Source organism: Alligator mississippiensis, chromosome 2, assembly GCF_030867095.1.
Source record: "Alligator mississippiensis isolate rAllMis1 chromosome 2, rAllMis1, whole genome shotgun sequence".
In the NCBI taxonomy this organism is placed as follows: Eukaryota; Metazoa; Chordata; order Crocodylia; family Alligatoridae; genus Alligator; species Alligator mississippiensis.
In genome coordinates, this window is record NC_081825.1 from 253201166 (window position 1) to 253221644 (window position 20479).

General features: G+C 41.2%; 1 protein-coding gene across 3 annotated transcripts in view; it reads right to left on the minus strand.

Annotated features, from left to right (window-relative positions):
• Nucleotides 1–20479, minus strand: part of STRN3 (striatin 3) — a 123572-nt gene that overhangs the window by 15162 nt on the left and 87931 nt on the right. For all 3 annotated transcript variants that reach the window (XM_019488689.2, XM_059723026.1, XM_059723027.1), the window contains 2 exons: nucleotides 3508–3683; nucleotides 3303–3350 (listed from right to left, as the gene is read on the minus strand). In XM_019488689.2, coding sequence (XP_019344234.2) covers nucleotides 3303–3350; nucleotides 3508–3683 — 224 coding nt within the window. The remainder of the gene's footprint in view (nucleotides 1–3302; nucleotides 3351–3507; nucleotides 3684–20479) is intronic.

The window sequence follows — 20479 nt, forward strand, 5'->3', positions numbered from 1 at the left end:
GGGGTCAAAACTGCAGGGATTGTAGCCCCTCCTGAGGCCACAAAGCCAGCCAAGTTTCAAAGAGATAGGTGCAGGGGTTTGGGGGACACTGCACCTCAAGCTGCTGACAGGCAAAACTCATGACATAGATGACTGTGTGTTAAGGCACAGCACGGTGAAAGCTGCAGGGATGGTAGCCCCTGCTGAGGCCATGAACCCTGTCAGCTTTCAAAGAGATAGGTGCAGGGGCTCTGGGGTCCTGAACCTCTAGCTGTTGACAGGCAAAACTCGTGACATGGGTACTTGTGCAACTGTGTCTTGTCTTGGGGGTGGGGGGGAGACAGGGGACTACTGCAGGCCTGGCTGCTAAGCTACTGTGTTACCAGTTACCAATCAATCATGATTCACGCAGGGACCAGCTCAATACACAGTAGCTAGCTAATGTAATGAGTTAACGAGCAAGGATTAACACCTACAAAACCACAGACTAAGGAGAGGAAAGAATAAATACAGACAATCAACTGCCCCAAGACAGACAGTCAGTTGCACAAACATCCCTGTACCATCCCTAGAGTCTTCACCCCACTGTGGCTTAACATACACACGACATGTGTTTTGCTTTCAGGACTTTGAGGTGCAGTTTCCCAGAAATCCCTGAACCTACCACCTTGAAACAGGTCATGCTCTCAGCAGGGGCTACCATCCCTGAAAGTTTCATCCAAATCAGCCAAAAGACAACGAAGTTATAGATATTTCATTGATTCCCTGTTATACTCTATGGCCAAATCGGCTCCAAATCTTTTCCGAAGTGATTTGGAAGCTCCAAATCTATTCAGAAAGCCTAAAGCTTCCAGAGATTCAATTTGGATTCATAGATTTGGCATCTGAATCATCTCCAAATCAGAATCATGATCCAAAGCTTTGCACAGCCCTAGTAAGCAGTACTACTTATAATAGTGCAAGTTTTGATTTTTTTTTAATGGAAGATAATGGGGATAAAGTCTGCAAAGATTACAGTTACTTTCCTAAATAATATAATCAATACACATCTTTTTTTCAAGTCTCACTTGAGAACAAGAAAAGTGATTTTTTTTCTTTTCCAAAAAGAAGAGAGGAAAGCAGTGCAAGCACTATATTTCTGTACTGGTATATTACTGACTTCCCACAGGATTTCAATTTGCTGGGTTCCTTTACACCAGGGGTAGACAGCCCCATGGTGCCAGAGCATGAAAAGGCATTCTGCTTGACATACATGCCTCAAGGCACATGCTGGGGAAGGAGCCGGGGCTGCATTGCCACAACAAGGATCAGGGCCCTCATGACTCCCTTGCCCTGGCACACCAACATCTTACATGTTGAGGCTGTGGGTGTTTTGGGCACTCTGCCCAAAAACATTGCTGACCCCCTGCTTTAGACACTGCAGAGTAGGGCTCAGGCAATTATGTCCTTATACTTCTCAAGATTTGTTCTGAAGCTGGAGACTTGCCTCTCTGTGGGGCAGATATGGGATTAAGAAATGTTTTACCATCTAAAGTGTTCTAGTGAGGGAAAGGGCATACCATTTTCCTTTGCCAAGCACCAGCAAATTGTCCATTCATTCCATTTCTGCTCCCAGGGGCCTTCTGGGGTTTGCAGCTACTAGATTTGGGACTTAGTCACAAGTGCCATATTTAAGAGAAAGGCACTTCCCCCTCACAATGAATTTGCCCTCAAACATGTTCACTTTTGTTTTCCATTTCTTTATTAAGTTCTTCAGCAGACAGCAGTCAGGTTTAATTGGCTCATTTTCAGGAAGTAATGCAGTAGTTAAATGTTTTGATGGTCCTTACCACTGCATGGCTTTCTTAAATAAGCTCAAATGGCAAGTTGCACTGACACTGTTTTGCTACTTTGTATTAGCTCCCCCACCCTAAACAAACCAAAAAATAAACAGGCAAGCTCAAGACTTAGAGGGTATAAAAAAAGGCCTTGTTTGACATTGTATCTGGAGTTGTTAGGGGTTGTTTGAATCTTGCTCAGGCCTTGATCACAATTCATTGCATTTATTATCATTCCATTTATTACTGCAACTATGTCTCCCAGGCTTCCCGGCATCTCCTACCCAGTCCCCTCTCCAAATACAGTTTGCAATGAAAACCCATCTGCCCCAATTTATGCCATTTAAGACTCCCTCATTAGCCCTCTTAGAACATTCTCACTTTCAAAGGCCTACATAATTTAGACCCTTCCTACTTTTAGGCTTGGTCTATTTTTCCTTCTTTACCTACTCAATTCTTTTTATTCAAGTTTTTTTCTCACACCCACTTCTGTACCTCCTTTTTCCTTCAGCCTGTTATATCTGAAGACACCTTTTCTAAATCCACTAACTACACTTCCATCTTTTCCTTTATCACTCTTCTCAAAGCCAGTTAAAGTAGAATTACACATTACTGTTTTCTCGCACTCAACTTTCCCCCAAAATCAGCCTCCCAAAACTGGGGTGCACAGATTAAGCAAGGAAGCCGATTTTCTGTCCATGATAGAAGCACCCTGCTTTGATTCCTGCTCTACTGTGCAGCAGCTGTAGCATTATTATTAAGATTATTATTAATCATAAATAAGAAATGTCATAGCATTTTAAGGCAGCTGAGGAAGTCAATTGACTTAATTGCTCATTGTTCTTCACTCCATGTGGGGGTAACAATCACTTCTTTTTAATGGTTTTGATTTTCCACTGATGAAGCTAACCTTTTTAGAACAATTTTTCTGCCTTCTAACTACTCCTGTGGTGTCTCTTCTTCTATTTCACAGCCCTGGAGACTCTTTGCCTCTTTTCAAACTCATAGATCCACTCATGCACACCAGTCTTCAGCAGCAACAAAGGTGTCAGCTTTAGTTAAGAGGGAAAGGAAAGGTAATGCAGCTGAAGATTAGGCTCTGTCCTTGCTCTATGCATAACTCCGGAAAAAAGCTTTTTTTTTCCTTAATTCTACCTTTCCAAGCCAAGTTGTATATTATAATTTTGGGGCATGTCATATGCAAGAAAAACAGTATATTCAAAACTGCAGTCTTAAAGATATGGGTATCACTCATTAAAATCACTGCAGGATTTAGCACCTTCCATTTCTTCCCCTTCTCCCCTGAACATCAACCACTGTTACCATCTCCCTCTGTTCTATACTCACTTCAGCACAAACACTCAATGTTTATTTGCTTTACAAAGCATCATGCACTTGCCTGGTATTATGTATTACAGTTTTAATAAAATTAGTGGCCTTTAAGCCTAGATCCCTGGAAAACTGGCAAAAGCTGTTTGTAAAGTACTAACTCCGGCAAACACTTACATGTGGGCCCTAAATGTGTAGATAGGTTCTACATCTAAAGAGGCACTCCTGAAAGAAAAATTGGGAAAGGTGAGTGTACGTAAACATAATCTGTTAAAATAAATGTAACAAAAAAGATTTTACAGAGACAGCTAACAAGTTTTCAAAAACACAGAAAAGCTTTTTATTAAAAAAAACCCCAAACCAAAAAATCTTATATACTTGCTTTTTGGCAGGAACTGTTTTCTGCAAGTTCCAAAGTTTTAGAGTATGGTCCTCAGAGGCTGTAACCAGCACAGGCTCTACAGGATGAAAAGCTAATGCCCGCACCCCATCAAAATGACTGCGCAGCGTGTATTTAGGATTCCATGTCTTCCGGAAGGCATCTTTATTAGCAGGCAGCTAAAAAGGGAAGTAATAGCTTTACTACTGATCTTATGTATAAAAATATGCATCATATTTGTGTGTTTGAAAAATTAAGCTTTGGTCAAAATATAAATACTCATTTAATAGTATAACAAACTTAAGATTGTTGCTGCAGAACTACCAACAGAAGGAAAAGAGAGAGCTGAATATGGATTAACACTGAGAGGAATGCAAGGTACTGCAGGTAAGTCATACAAATTAATTAAAGAAAGGGTTGGGGGGGGGGGGGGATGGGATTGCCAAAGTTTCTAAGGCATTTATTTGCAAATAGGTTAGTAACACCTATGAAATAAAACAAAGTATTTGCATTTAAAAAGGTACTTGAGGACTACTTTTCCTGCAAGCAAGTATCCACTCCAGTTCTTAAACACAACATGGTAAATTAGAAATACAAACAGGCTTGTGCACAAGGCAGCTGATAGAAGGATTTTGAGGCTTCTGTACTGTATCTGGAAGAAAATTCTAATTTAATCAGAAATTTGGTTGTTTATAATTCACCTTTCCAGAAGGTTACTCAGGATATTAAGCTGTCAGAGCTTAAAGCCTCAGATTTTGATGGCAGACCACACTGCTGAATTCCCAGCCCTTCGGTAAGCGCCACCAGGCACAACAGGGCTCTACAGGCCAGACCTGACACCCTTGATTTAAACCAAAATGATTTAAATTAGCAATTTTAATCTTGATATGAATCTGTAAGCAAGAAGCCTTGATATTTAAATTACTGTTTTATTTTATTATGCATTCATTTTTTATAATTACTTTCTTAGAAAAAGGTTGTCTCATTATTCAGTAACCATATGTAGATCATAGAAAATTAGGGTTGGAAAGGACCTCAGGAGGACATCTAGTCCAACCTCCTGTTCAAAGCAGGACCATCCCCAACTATATCATCCCAGCCAAAGCTTTGTCTAGCTGGGTCTTAAAAACCTCACGGATGGAGATTCCACAACCTTCCTGGGTAGCCTGTTCCAGTGCTTTACTACCACCCTCCTAGCGAGAAAGTTTCCCCTAATATCTAACGCAAACTTCACTTGCTGCAACTCGAGAGCATTGCTCCTTGTTCTGTCATCAGCCACTGCTGAGAACAGTCCAGCTTCATTTGGGACCACCCTTCAGGTAACTGAAGACTGCTATTAAATCCTCGGTCTTCTCTTCTCCAGATTAAATAAGCCCAGTTTGCTCAGTCACTCCTCAGAAGTCATGTCCCCCAGCTCCCTATTTTTGTTGCCTGCCACTGGACTCTCTCCAATTTGTCTACATCCTTTCTGTAGTGGGGGCCCAAAACTGGACACAGTACTCCAGGTGATGACGGGCAATTAAAGACGGTCCTTACATTACTTGTAGCATTTCCTTCTGATGCACTATTTAATCAGCTGAACTTCCATTTTTTCATATTTTTAAATGTTTACATTTCATTTTGTTAGAAAAGACAATGACTTCTCTTATTTATAATTAGTAATAATCATAATAATTATTTTTGTCAAGCTACTTTGGATGGAACCTGGAATTCAATTAACCTGCACAAAACCAGCATTATAAGATTGTTATTAGTAAAATAAAAATACATGAAATATGTTAGCCACAAAAAAGTGTATCCAACAGGTTTTGTATTTAAAACTTAGTGATAGATCAACCAATAAGAGTAAAATCTTTAGTTAGTAAACTGAAGTGCTTGTTTATGGAAATTGCACCCTTTAGTTTTTGACCTAATAGGTTTCACCCTCTCATGGTGAATTTTGTCACAGATTGTAACCAGAAGTTTCATTTTCCTGCTTCTTCAATTGCCTCCAAATTTTTCAGCTTGACATAGTGTTCTAAACTAAATAAAATAAAATAAAGAAAATATTCTCTCTACACCAGCAGAAGAGGCTACGGTTGCCAAAAGCAAGTTTATGCATTCAACAAACTGTTTCTGTGTTTAATAGAGATTTCCTCCAACCCACTGGTTTCACTCTCCTTAAAAAGCAGAAAACATGCACTGCTTGAGTATTTTTTTTTATGATTACTATATTATGGGAAATTTAGACTTTAATTTATGTTGTTAACATTTCTAGTTTAGTTTTAAACAGGTTTTGGCGTTAAAAACAGATTAAAATTAAAATATTAAATTTTTAACCTGGCTTTAAACAGGAAAGAATTCTATCAAATAAGTTTAATATTAATAGTCTTGAATTTTCTAAGGCCATTCCCAATGATCATAAAAGGAACTCTAAATTAGAAGTGTATACTATATACAGCAATTTTTATATTTTGTGAGATACATGCTTCAAAATACTACTAATCTATACTGTTACAAGATTCTTCAATTTTAAATTCTGGTTAATAGTGACTTTTGCTATTCTTTTTCTTCCTTATTGGTGGGATCTTCCTACTCCAATATGGTCTTAAAATTATGCTGTTGGATCAACCTATATAGTGGTTGTGAAGTTGGATAATCTATTACCTAGTCAGGAGACTGGACTAGGTTTTAAGGGTTTTTTTTTACCTTATCATATGTATGACTTGTTTAACTACTATCTTACATACTTTGTCTTGCATAATATTATGACTACAAAGGTCAAACAAAATGTTAATGAAAACAAAATTTCCTTTATAAAAATCCAATTAAAGTGAATGTCCAATAAATATTTGTTCTGCTTTGTAATTCCAAATTAGCTTTATAAATTATAGCTGGATAATGTAATACTGGATTACACTTTTATGTAATTCTTGTACATAATCTGTATAACATGTAAACATCTATTAGTACCTCAAGAGAAAATAAAGGAAAAAGAGTTGGGACAGTTACAACCTGCCACTGGACAGCAGAGCATCTCCTAAGAGATGGTTACCTTCCACCTCTTCTTAAGATTATTTTAGTACTTAATTATTTGGTAGACACTGGCTACAGTAAGCTTTGTTTACAGATTAACTAAATTTAGACCATGTCTGCATCACTCTAAAATATAACCCAATATTTCCCAAACTTCTGATACCTGGGGCACCCATTTTTTCTGGATTAAAACTAGCAACACACTTCACTTTTACACCCCAAAAGAGATGGGTGGATGGATGTTGGCTTGTGTCTGGGGGAAGGTATAATTTTTTTCCCCCCCAAAACAACATATTCCATTCCCTTGCCAGAGAAAATTGTACCAGTACTGAGAGGCATAGTTAGAAAAAAAAATCTGTAACTACTCTGAATTCCATGGCACCCCAGATGAAAATCACTGAGACAGGTCTAACTTCAGAAAAGATATAGAGGGTGGCCTTGAGGCTAAAAAAAATTAAGAATCACTGGTCTAGCTACTGCCACTTGCAGGCAGGTGGACCCTGCTCTTTCCACTGTCTGCCCCTTCTTGACCCCTTGTCTGTACCTTGGGGGGGGGGGGGGGAGGGGGCAGAGCAGCACCCACTGCTGAGAAGCTCATACAGGGTCTCCCATGCTGGCAACCCCTCCTGCCAGGCCTGGAAATGTGACAGAAGTGGAAGGGATGAGAGGGGCTGCAAATTGCAACTCTGAGAGTCCACCTGCCTACTTGCAGCAGAGGGTACTGCTGGGGGCATGGGGACCAACACAGGAGCTATCCGGGGGCAGGTAAGGGAGCGGGGAACAAAGTGGTGGCAGCAGTCTTAGAGGAGCAGCCATGAGCACTGCAAGAGGACCTGGGGCAGGCACAGGGTGCCAGACAGCAGGGGAGCATTTATCTCCACACACACGGAGATCTCACAGAACACCTCCATTGCTCTGCTACATCACAATCTTTGGGAATCACTGATAAGCTTTCCATAAGGAATTTGATTATTCAGAATTGGGGGGGTTTTGGTTTGTTTGTTTGTTTGTTTTAATGTCAAAGGAACAGAATATCACTTTAACTATATGTCTTCCTGAAACACCGTCTCTGAATACACTATCACTCCTCAAACCTTGTGGATTCACACCCTCCCCAACAGTAAGGCTGGGCACTTCTGAACTTAAGCAATGTCTGCTGCTTTCACCATCACTGACTGCCACCATTTCCCTTCACCAGTGGCCAGGGAAAATGGCAGCAGGGAGAAGCAAGGGTGGCAGCTGAAGTGGAGGGAGCACAAGAATGGCTGATGCAGAGCGGAATTGCTGATTACCACTGATTTACACGTGTCTCAAGGGCAGCACACCGTACAGTGTGGGAAATATTGGAATGGACTTTTTTTTTTTTTTTTTTAAGCTTACAGTAACAGTCTTGGCAAGGGAACCATGCAGAAAAAAGACAATACTGGTCTTAAGGACCATTTTTCTCCAAACAGTGGTTCTCACAAGACAGACTTGAATCATTTGCTTCAGTCAGCTGTCAGCAAAGGAAATAGCACAAATTTATTTTATATTGGCTGTCAAGAGCCTAAAAGTGTCATAGGTGTCTGGCTTGTTCAGTATTAAGATACTTAAAGTTCCTACTGTCTCCCTCAAATCTTGCTCACTCACCAAGTAAACCTTAAGGCAGATAACTAAATGAGACAGATACTAGAAGTCTATCAAAATGTATATCTGTAATTTTTTCAACGTAATTCTCTCTGGATCCTGCAACAGGATCTTAAATGGTCACACACCCTAGAGTTCATTATACCAAAAACACAGGATGTTAAGATCCTTATCCTTAGCCAACATTCAGTATTTTATAACTGTAGTTAAAAAAAAATTAACTCATAGAAATGTTAACTCAGGTGAAAATTTACTCATGTATGGAAATAATTTCCCATGAAACACTAGATTCAGATGCTCAGAAAGGCTAGATTTTGTTTTATGAATCTGAAAAAGAAATATGCATTTTATTGTGATAACAACAAGACTAATGAAATGACATCTTTGGATTATTTTTGCCTAGCGTGTTGTGTTTTTTTATACACAATATAGCAAATTGATGCATGTGCCACTTAAGTTATTTGTTTTTGCTTCTTAAACCGAATAATATCGCCCAAGTATTGCCCAATAGTATCGCCCAAGTCCCCTAACATATTAGTAAAGACTCTAGTTTCTTTCTAACTGGAGAAAAATAGATTGTGTTATTTGGTGTGATGCAAATACACAATGCAGAAACATATTAGACTCAACATCTGCAGAAATATTTTCTAATTTTAGATCTCAGTGACTGAGTGCTCCATTTTACACACCAGGACTTGATTTTTTCAAATCTCATTTCACACAATGCTGACTTCAATTACAGCTGCTAAATGCATGACACTGACAAATCAGGCCTGTGGCTGAACATCCAGAAAAGGAGGGATGGATTTGCAATAAATACGGTCACTTGTGAAAGTTTCATCTATCTTTTCTAGCTTTTTTACTGCAAGTCTGTAAAAACATCAGTTCTAGCATCCAATTCCCAAGCAGAGAGCTAGAATGGCCCAGCTCTGGCCTTTGGCAGGTCAACACTAAGACACAGTTGGTACCACTGCATCTCCTTGCTATGACTTCCCCCCCATTGACCTGGTGCAGCACAGCAAATTCTCTGCCATGAAACTGAAGCATAGTGCATTGTGGGCAAAACCCTCATGGTTGAACACCACTGAAGCTCCCCCACCACTGAAACCTCAGCTCCACAGGCCAAATTGAAAGATCTACAGGTTTTGCAGGCTGTACATTGCCAATCCATGCTCTATACAATCTGATCCTTCTGCTGCAGATGGTATCTCCTTGTGTTCTCAATATGACCATTACTATGAAAAAATGTGTCATCGTATGATTAAAGTATCATGACACACATGCAGGGGGGGGATTAAATTAAAGGCACAAGCAAATCTAATACTGGTATTCCTTATCTTAGCTTCCTGAGTGTACAACTTCAATAATATGCTTTAGAAGTAGCTTTTTTAAATGTAATTTCTTTGTTTCTTTAAAAAATGTATTATGTACAACTTCTAAAATAATCTTCCACAGAAATTTGTTATTTTCATTTTCTCTCTGTTTTTGAATAAATCTTGTTTTTGGATGACTGTGTTAAGGGCAAGTTTACAAACCCCAGGCCTCTCTTTACATTCCAGATCTCTCCAAGACCTCTCAAGAAATATGGCCAGTGAAAAGGCAAGGACTTCTTAGGATGTTATCTTTTATTGGACCAACTATGTAGCTAAGATAATGTTAAACAAGTTTTTGAACGAAAGACATTCTTCCTCAGGGTCAATAGTAAGAGAACATCTGAAAACTAAATCCTCCACCCCACATCAAATCACAGGGTGCTTGGACAAAGGAATGAGCTTGTAGCAAACTGTATTGCTGTTAGGCTGCAAAAGGACACAGAAACAAGGACAAAATGGCAGGAAACAGGGGCACTGATGTCAACCACGGTCACTTTTATTAAGTCCCCAAACCTTTATTAATTCAGAGTTAAGTAGGACTGGTGGTCCTTCATGCCATTTTAGAACAAAGAATTTAGCTACATTCAGACCTTTAAAAATAAAGACAAAAAGAGTTAAGGTAGAACAACCTTAGACGTCTGAAAACCAGGAAAGAGAAAGGATAATATAGGTTGAGAAGCTGGAGAAGAGAGACGGGCATGGGGCAGTAACTAGCAGGGAGTTGGTGGAAATTTGTCTGACGTGATGAGGCTTCAGATAATGCACCTCCCAAATCCAACAAATTCTCCCACTGAACTTCAAATCTTCCATTCCCATGCTCTGCTCCAATATTCCCTGCATCACAATTGTTGCTCTGCAAATCCACATACTCTCAGCTACTCCCCCATACATCCAAAGCTGCTCATTGTTCCCTCACACCTCTTACACAGTTGCATTCGTTTCTTTTTGCTATGCCATGCCTTTTAACCTTAATTAGGCTAAGAGAAGATGGGAAGGTGAGGTGCTATGAGGATGTCTGGCAGGGCAAGAAGAAAGACAGCCAGTTTCTACCATGGGGTAAAAGGTGAATTTGGAGTAGCTCTTCCACTGATGCTCGGTGCAAATGGTGCAAGTGGGGAGTTATAGGTGTCCTCTCATGATTGGGAAAGCGTGCAAGAAAGGATAAGGCACTGTGGCCTGATGGATCAGCCACAAAACCTATTATAGGATATATGAGATGGCTCCATTTCCTTCCCCCCACAATACATGTGCCTAGAAGAGTAATCAACTTTCACAACCCATGATCCTAATCTGTCAGAACTTCTTAGCACCCACAGTGTGAAAAGTTCCTTTAAGGATAAGACCCCTTATTTGTAAGGAAAAATATAAAGGAAAACAACCCACAACTTATCACTAACAAGGCTTGTCTTATTAGGAGTATTCTAGGCCTCAGCAACTGTGCTGGAGAACATCCATGTACAGCAATGGTTGGCAGAAACACAAAGCAAGCACCTACTTGGTACCCTCAACTACCCTGATGCATCACCACCCCAAAACTGCCTCTCACTGTTCCAAGAGCACATATTCTCTAGGTTGCACCAAAGGTTACAATAATTTGAACGAAGGAGATGCTCATATTTTGTGGGCTTATATATCAGGAACCCTTTGAACACAGAACTGGTGACTTGCTCTCCTTTGACTGTACTGCAGTCCCATTATTCAAAGAGTTCATGAACACATGACATTGCCTCTCCTATGTATCAGAGACTTTTCATCATCCTCATTTAATTGCCAAAACTTTTAGAGTAAAAATTAATTCTAAAACCCATGTTCAGAACTTTTTCAAAATAGGAATATTATTTCAGAGGAAATGTTCAAAAGAAACCCTTGTGGAATGCAGCTGGTGAAGGAAGGACAACAATATACATTCTCTGCAAACAGCCAAAAATAAGGCTGTGTAAAAATGTTTGTTTCTAGCAGCAGAAAGTTTCCACCACTAAAAATGATTCCAGGAGAGGAAGCCATACAGATATTGAGACTGCAACCAACTCCCTCTACCCTGTTCTTTGCATCTTCACAAGACCAGGGTGATTCTGGTCTGGGGAAAGCAAGGGCTACTCCAGTCTTCCTATTCCCGGAGGGTCTGGAGCAACAAGAAAAGCTCCCTGCCTGCTTCTTAGACTGGGAACTCCAGAGTGAAAACCAGGCCGGGGAGGAATAGCAATACTCCCACCACTCGGCTCCTGGACACCGAGAACCAAGCAGAATGAGCCCTGCAGCAAAAGCCTCACCTTCTCCACACATCTCCATCCTTAGAGGTTTTTAACACCCAAGTAGACAAAGCATTGGCAAGATGATGTAGTTGGCGATGGTCCTGCTTTGAGCCAAGGGTTGGACTAGATGACTTTCTGAGGTCCCTTCTGCCCTAATTTTCTATGATTCTATGATCTGGGACTCCCACGTGAGGAGTGGGTAGGTGCTTTGTCCACCTACCTTGGGGAGAGCCTCCCCAAGCCTAATCTCTAGCCCCACCAACTTCCCCTTGGCTGCTTGTGCAGAGCAAGTGGCAGGGCAAAATCTCCTGTCTGCTTCTCATACCAGGCACCTTGGTGTGTGAAGAGCTGGCAGCTGCTCCTCCCCTCCCCACCTGGTCTACAGAAGTGGCACCGACTGTACCCTGCACTATCTTCAGACCAAGAAGCTCTCCCAGAACTGACTCCTACCAGGTAGGAATCTATTTTTCTCCCTGTTCAGCCATTTCTGGTTTGAAGGAAAAGCATGAACATTTGTTTACTTTTATTTTCTACTGGAAGAATGGTCATTACCCCAACATGGTCTGGGTCAGTAACTTGCAATGAACAGCAGTAAGCTCAGGCTGAAAGGCCACATAGCGTGCGACCTTCAGCCACCCCAACCTCTGTTATAATAAACTGCCTGCAAACTGTCTCATTTCAGGAGAACTTTCCTCTTGCAGCATCTACCCATTTCACTCTTTTTGAATATCAAATTTAACTTGCCACAAGCTAAAGTTTTGAACCTAGTATTTTTTTTTTTTTTTTAGTATCTCTTCCACAAAGTTACAGGAAGCTGCAAGCTAATCTGAGTCAGCAAGTGAATTTGAAGACCCTTGGAAGTGGGCTCCCTTGATTTAAAAACAAAAACAAAACAAAACACTAAGCAATTTTCAAGATATAGCAGAACTGTTGTAGCAGTCACATTCAGCAGAGGATACTATGCTCTCTCCCAGTTAACTAGTCAGAGATGAAGGCACCTTAAGAGCATGGGGTAGTATAGCTAAAGTCCTGGAAGGGGACTTTAGCTCCCACCTCCACTGTTGCAACAGTACCCATGCCTCCTGTCTAAATTAGTTTCTCAACTTTAGTCACTTATGCACGTATGAATCAGCTAGATAAAACCACCAAACCCCCCCTGCTGAAACTTCTATACAGATGCTGGAGAGCCAGGTCAGACTAATACAAACTAATGTGCTTCGTCTTCCGGTAAAGCACTGTTGGGTTTTTTTGTGTGTTTTTTTTTGTTTGGGGGGGGCAGGGGGGGCGCGCATGTTTGTTAATAGCCTGAGTGTTTATCATTTTGAAGTGGAGTTTGCTTTAAAATCAAGACTATAAACTAAGCAAGAAGGTGACTGCTCTATTAATTAAGAAAAGCAAGACTTGAAATTACAAACTTGAAATTCCAACCTTTATTTTTCACTTTTGCCTTAAGCATATGCTGTTTATGTTAATAAGAATTATTAAGTACAGTCCAATCTTATAGCTAAGAGGATGGCACACAAAAACAGACATCGCCACATGAAGCCAAGCTCATAAAAAACTATATGTTGCCTCAAAATTCAAAATAAAAGTGATGCACTGTATGCACTGTACTCTGATTAAGGGAAATGGTAGTTATTTATTTTAAAAAGTAACCATGGTACTTCATGCTGTCAGGAGAGAAGTAATTAACCTGAATTTCATTCTAGATGCACATGTACCCAATATGCAAGAGCTTGGAAGTTTTTAGAACAGTGTCCACTAAGCAACATCAGTGTATTGCATGTTCTTTACCTCTCTAAGCCAGGGTAGCAACAACTGTCTGTCAATTCCATGTGTATCCAGATTGCTGAGGAACTGTTCCATAAAAGCACTTCTGGGCAGATTCTGGGATCCATACTGATAGTAGCCACTCAGAGAACGACAGCTGCAGTAAGTAATCTTCCTTACACCTAGAATAGGTACCCATGCATCCCACTCTAAGTTACTGACAAAGAGTGCCCTCATTTAGGCATCTGAGGAGAACTGACTGTCCAACTAAAAAGTAATGCTGTGCTCCCAAAGCTCGCACCTGACCTTGCAGTTAGGTTAGGGGCAGTATTTAATAAAAGTTACCAGCATATTCTACATTATTGTACTAAGAGCTATGATCAGGGAATGCTCTCAAAACAGACATAAGATTTAACGTGTGCTCTAGCGGAGACAGTCTTTACATTTGTGGGAAGTTGTTTACACAGTAAATAATCCATTTGATATCTATCCATCCTTTGGGACGAGATAATCTGATGCTTTGAAAGCCCAGGAACTGCAATGAAGAGGCAGAAACATGACCTAAAAGAGTCATCTTATTCCATTAAAATAATACAATAAAAAATCTCGACATGTCTAAGGTCTGAAGTTCTCTCTCTCTCGTAGTGCAGAATGAAGCCTGGGGAGGAAAACAAGCAAGTGACCTACATGAAACTCTAAAACCACTCTAGCTGTCAAGTTTGGTGTTTTATGTATTCCACACATGGTGGGTAATCAGCCAGAAAATCTTAAAGATCCTTGACCTTCCTAGCCAAGGGATTTTACAGGAGGCCTGGGATTGACTAATCCTGCTCAATTATCTCCATCTGCTACACCCCACCAGGGGCAGAGTATATTGAGTGTAAGAGCAAGAAGAAGTACAGCCTACAGGTTGCTCCAAGAGGAGCTAACTAGGAACCTGGCACCCTGGTTTCATTGTCAGCATCCTGGGTCTAGCCAACACCAGACCAGGAAAGGATGTTTTTATTCAGATCCACCTGCAGAGAAGAGAATCTGAAGACTCCATGGGTCCAGGAAGATGAGTGACAAAATGCCTTGCCAAAATAAAAAGCAAGATAGGGACAAAAGTGAAAAACAAAGAAAATAAGTTTTTGTTCCTTTATTCGAGATCCCTAGGCTAGAATCCAAAGTGCGAGTGGGTCTGAGAAACCACCTCTGCAGGGATTGGTAGAGTATTAAAATATTGAAGAAAAGACCTGGAAGTGTATAGAAACCATTGACTGTAACCCCCAAAGAAAAAGCTGGGGATCTGGAATCAACAATCAAAACAAAAAATGATTGTGGGCAATACAAAAGGGATAACAAGGCAGGCTCAACACAACTTTCTGCATAATATTGAAGGAGGAGCACTAGTGGGTGATGGTGAACACCAAGTAATGACAACTAAGAATACTGTCCTGAAGAAAAGCAATATTAAAATGCACTTCAAAAGCAGCTCAAAGAAGTCTCCATGCAGTGTGATTCCACACAGAGGAAGGTCCCTTGACTAACAGATAAACAATGATTAGCTTTTTCAGAGATCTTGTTAAGGTAGACTGTGAGAAATTAACTAGAGTGAAAGAGTTGGGAAACTAACAAGTTTCCTAGAACCTGACCTGAAGAAGGCACTGCATTCAAAAGCTCCTCTAAGTCTATCCCAACCTAACCGCAGTTGGTCCCATAAAAGATATCACCCACAAAAATCTCTGCCTCTCACATTTCCCAGGCCATCACAGCTATATCATCAGCTACATCTTCACCACAACTCCACATAAGAAACTAGCAGAAATTTATGTTAAATGCTGCTGGAGCTCAATGAGAACTCCAATTGTCTTAAACGTAGTCATAGAATCTTTGGGATAGGAGCCTCTTCTACTAAGTCATAGTTATGTTGCCCAAACCTAACCACTTAGAACAATGGTGTTCAACTTATGACCTGTGAAGCCAGTGCAAACAACCCATCACTTACTGGCATGCCAGTGCAGGCTGTGGCTGAAGACATGACTTTTGTGCAGCTCCACAGCTGCAAGGTAAACACTGAGGCAAGCTCATCCCGCCCTTTTCCACCCTGAAGACCTTGGGCTCCAGAGCTACACTAAAGCAGTGGCTTCAGCCAGAACCCATACTAGCATGGCAGTGAGCTCAGAGCTTACTGTGCACATGGAGCTCAAGCAATGCTTTTCTATACAGCCCTCAGCCCATTCTGATTTTAATGTATGACCCACCGGTACAAGAGTTCATGCACCGCTGGCTTACAGGAATGAATTTTCCTCAAAAGAAAGTGCTCTTTTTTGTTGAATGCAAGTTAAAGGTTAGCAATATTTTCAGGTGGCAGGGCCAGAATAACCCAGCTCAGATCAGAGATAGGCAGGCACAGTGCTGCTTCTCCCCACCGCTCAGCTGTGGCACAGTTCAGCACAGTGAAAGACCTGCTCTGTGAAAGGCTGTGCCATCCGACTGTGGCATGGTACAGTAAGAGTTTCCCCTCTGTGTGAGTACCATGTAGCAAATCATGGCACAGTGCAGGAAGAGTTCCCCTCTGCCAGAGCCCCTGGCAACTAACTGTGGTGTAGCACAGGGAGAACCCAACACTACCAAAGCCATGGCTGCACAGACCAAATTAAAAGGCAACACAGGTTGGATCCAGCTGCATGGGCCATAGGTTGCCAGCCTCTATTCCAAGTTAACATTAAGAATTTCAAATCAGCAATTTTACGTCTGTATTTTATCTTGCTTCTGCAGTATAGCCATCATTACCTCTCTGCAACACCACTTTAGCAAGAGCTGCTGTTGACCATCAACATTTCCCTTACTGTATATATTCACTGACATGCCCCAAAATAGCAATATCTGCTTAGGAACAACATAGCACTAGAACACTGCCATGTCATCACCTGTATGATAGTCAACTCTAGAAATGGTCTAAAAATTATCAGATCAAAAGCAACAAGGAAAAGTAGAAAGTCCTTCACTTGGGACAGAATAACGAACTGCAAAAATAGGCTGGGGAGTGACTAGATAAGATGCAGTACTGCAGAGAAGCACCTGGGGAGTTACAGTAGACCAGAAGCAGAATATGAGCCAACAATGAGCTCTTGTTGCAAAAAAAAAAGCCAACAGCATGCTGGATTGTTTTAACAGAAGTGTTACTTACAAATCAAAGAAAGTGACTACTGCTCTACTCAGGGTGTGTGGGACCTCACCTGTGACCAGTTCAGGGTCCCAGACCTGAAGAAAGATGTGGAGAGATTGGGAAAAAGTCCAGTGGAGAGGGACAAAAATAGAGGCCTGGGAAACATGACTTATGAAAGGCTGAAAGAATTGAAAAAGATTGTTTAGTCTGGGGACAAGAAGCCTGGGGACGGGGGAGGGAGGAGAGGCAGTGGGAAGAGGGATTTAATAAAAGTCTGCAAATACCTACAGTAGTGGTCTCCAACCTTTTTAAGTATTTAAAAACATTTAAAAGCATTTAAAAACAACCCAAGATCTACTGTGCACTGCCCCAGCAGGTAAGTCTGTGGGGAGGGGCAGGGAGGCAGACTGAGGCAGAGGGAGAAAAAATTATTTGGGGGCGGGCCTCCCCAGCATGCAAGTCCCACCCGGCCAGGGCCCCACTCAACTTACCCCTGCTCCTGCCTCTGTGGCACAGTCCCTCACTGCAGGGGCCTCAATCTAGTCCCTGCCCCTTCCCTCCCCCACAGACTGACTTCCTGGACTGGGGTGCACGTCTGCATGCACGTGGGCACTCAGCCCCCCACCCCAGCCTCAGATCAACTCCAAGAGGCTCTGAGATCTACTGCAAGAGACTCCAAGATCTACCAGTGGCTTAAGATCCACTGATTGGTGACCACAGGGTGATTACTGAGAGGATAAAGATGAGATTATTCTGTGTGGCTGTAGGAGACAAGACTAGGAAAGATGGCCTTAAACTGTAGAAGAAGAAATTTAGGTTGGAGATTAGGAAGAAATTTCTGACTGTAAGGGTGATCAAGCATTGGAACAAGCTACCTAGAAGTTATAGAATCTCCATCATTGGAAATTTTCAAGAGCTAGTCAGACAGACACACTAGAGTGGAATGGTTTAGTCAGGAATGATCCTGTCCTGAGTTGGGGACTGGGCTAGAGGCCTCATGATTTCCCTTCCCGCCCTACTTTCCTAGGATCCTATTCCAGGCAGTCTAAAAGTAGAATATAAGATAAAATAGCCTTCAAGAGAAGGCAACTCAATAAAATTCTCTCAGAAATATTAAAATTATATTGGCTTTCTCCTGTGTCATTTTGCTTATTTGACTAAATTTAAGTAGAATAGCTTACGTGTCCTGAGGTTCATGGTGAGTGGAAGCCTCCTGCAGTTAAGGAAGGGTGCATGTCTGCCTTGAAAGAAAAGATTGGATATTTTGTGCTGCTCTTACTAACAAGTCCCACAGGATTTCCTCATTATTAGAATACTAGTTCTGTGATGGACCTCAGCAATGACAGTTCACAAATGGTAGACTGTCTGCTAAAAGTATCTTTTGGGCTGTCATCGACTCCTGAAAGATGGAAAGCTGTAGTTTATCCCATGTTGGTGACATACAACTACAGTTAGAGAACCTCTTGATACAGATTAACAAAGAAGTGGTGTGCTCTTGTAATATTATGGATGCATTATCAATATAAATCTGTCCTGTAGATCTTCTGCAGAACAAGCTGGAACATCTATTGCCTAGTCTGATTGTTTTTAGTTCCAATATATTAGGTGAAAGGCCAAATCTTTTGAGGTCCCTTGTATCTGGAGATGACTCAGGAGAGTTTCCCAACCTGCCTCTGATCCACTGTGGAAAGTGCCCCTGTTGGGCGAAGGGATGGGGAAGGGCACCCAATCTTTGATATTTTCTCAGGTAAAATCTCATTAAGTGATGTTACATGGATACAGGCTGATACATGACCTATTTCCATTCCATCATAAACTGATTTCCTGTTGGTCAGTAAAATGTAGCTGGCTAGGATGGAAGCAGCCAGTCTACTGCTACCCAAACCAGGATCATGGACCCTACATTGTGTGCCAATACTGATATCATTAATCATGCATGTACCCCAGGGACCAACCAAGAATGGGGCCTCTTTGTCTTAGTAACTGTTTAAATACTGCTCCAAAAAGCTTGCAACCTAAACAGACAAGAAAAACAGGGAAAGTAAAGGAGAAGAATGAAAAAACTGAATGAACATGGTAATGTTACTTCAGTGATTAGGGGGAAGAGGGAGGCAGGGTGTATTTAGAGATGAAAAACAAGCTGAACAGAATGAAAGTGAAGGGAAGGGAAATGTGGGGGGTGAGCCAAGAGGAAAGAGGAGATATGGAGAAAAGCAGAGATTAAGGGAAGATGAAGAGGAGAGGGCTGGAGCAAGTTAACCATCTAATCAGCACAGGCCAAAAAGCACACTGTCAAGGGTGTTCAGAGGTTCCTTCTTCTGACTGAAATCTCTGGCTGGCTTTTCTCAGAAACCTTTCCCAAAGATCACACAACTTTGTTGATATCAATCTGCTAAATTGATTCTGAGGTATATTTTGTTAGATGTCAGACTTACAACAAAGCCTGAAATACTAGTCTCTGTAATGGTGGAGAGCTCAGTGAATTTTTATGGAGGACTGATATTTTGATTCCTATTTAAGAAAAAGTAAGAAAACAGGGTCGTAACTGTGTTTCTTCCCCCCCCCCCCCCAAACAGTACTTGTGTCAGTACCAGTCCATGGTGCCAAAATCTATTTTAGTGTCAAGTTCCTTTAACCCACAGGGGGTTAAAGGAAACTCTTCTTTCAGGAAGGCTTTCGTGTAACATTACTGAGAATTTTGGGCATATGAATGATTTTACTGATGCTCATTTTCTTAGGCTCAGAGGTGGCTTTCATTGACTAAAATGTAGTTTAAGAGGCATGTCTTGTGATTGGATTGGAAACAAATGAGAGAGGGAGCACCAGTCCAGCATATTTTTCTCTCTCAGGCAAAACAGAACAGCGATGGCCATTGATGAACAGGGTGAGGCTTGCAATTTGGACAGGCATGATTTGTGATTGGATTGGAAACAAATGTTGGACAGGATTTAAGGTTGGAAGGCTGTGATATCACCAAGATGATTCACGCAAATGACCCCTAAACACATAATGAAATTCAAGTTCAGACTGCTGAAAGAAACTGGAATTGGGAAAAATCTAAGCTAAACAACATTTGCCATCTTTCAATTTAAAAGCATCCAAGAGACATGATGTTGTTTTCAGTCTGAATGCTACAAGTGGTCAGAAAACCAGCGATACCTTGCCTTTTAAGCCCTTGGAGCAGGGTGATTATGACATGCACCACAAAAGGCCACATGCAACCTATGGCCATTGATTGATATTCAAAAGGGTCAAAACTTTGATGCACTTCAATGGGATCCAGGGAAAGATAATTCAGCAAAAAGAATACAGACTAATCCCAAAAGTGCAAGTTTTCTGATGCTTCATTTTAGGTATATCACCTGATCTTCTAATACTTCAAATTCCCCACATAAAAATGGGAATAATACATAAAATACCTCAGTGCTCACAAGTTTAATCTGTAAACACTAAGCTCTGAGATAAGATAAGCTGTTATTATTAAAGTTTAATTTTTACTAACTCAGTTTATTTTAAGATCATTCCAGAGTTAAGGATAAGTAATTAAGGCAGAGGTGCACCGATATATCGGTCCAAAATCAGATCAGCACCAATATAAACAAAACTTGACCGATGTGGCCAATAATTTGTCCAATAAATAACCGTGCGCAGCTGCAGCGCAGCACGTAGTCAATGACTAGCAGAGCCGGCAGCGTGAAAAGCTGCATGCAACTGTTAAGTCTGGTGTGGCAAAAGGGGAAGGGGAAGGGGAGGGGGAGGGCAGATAAAAGCCGCCAGTGAGAGAGGGT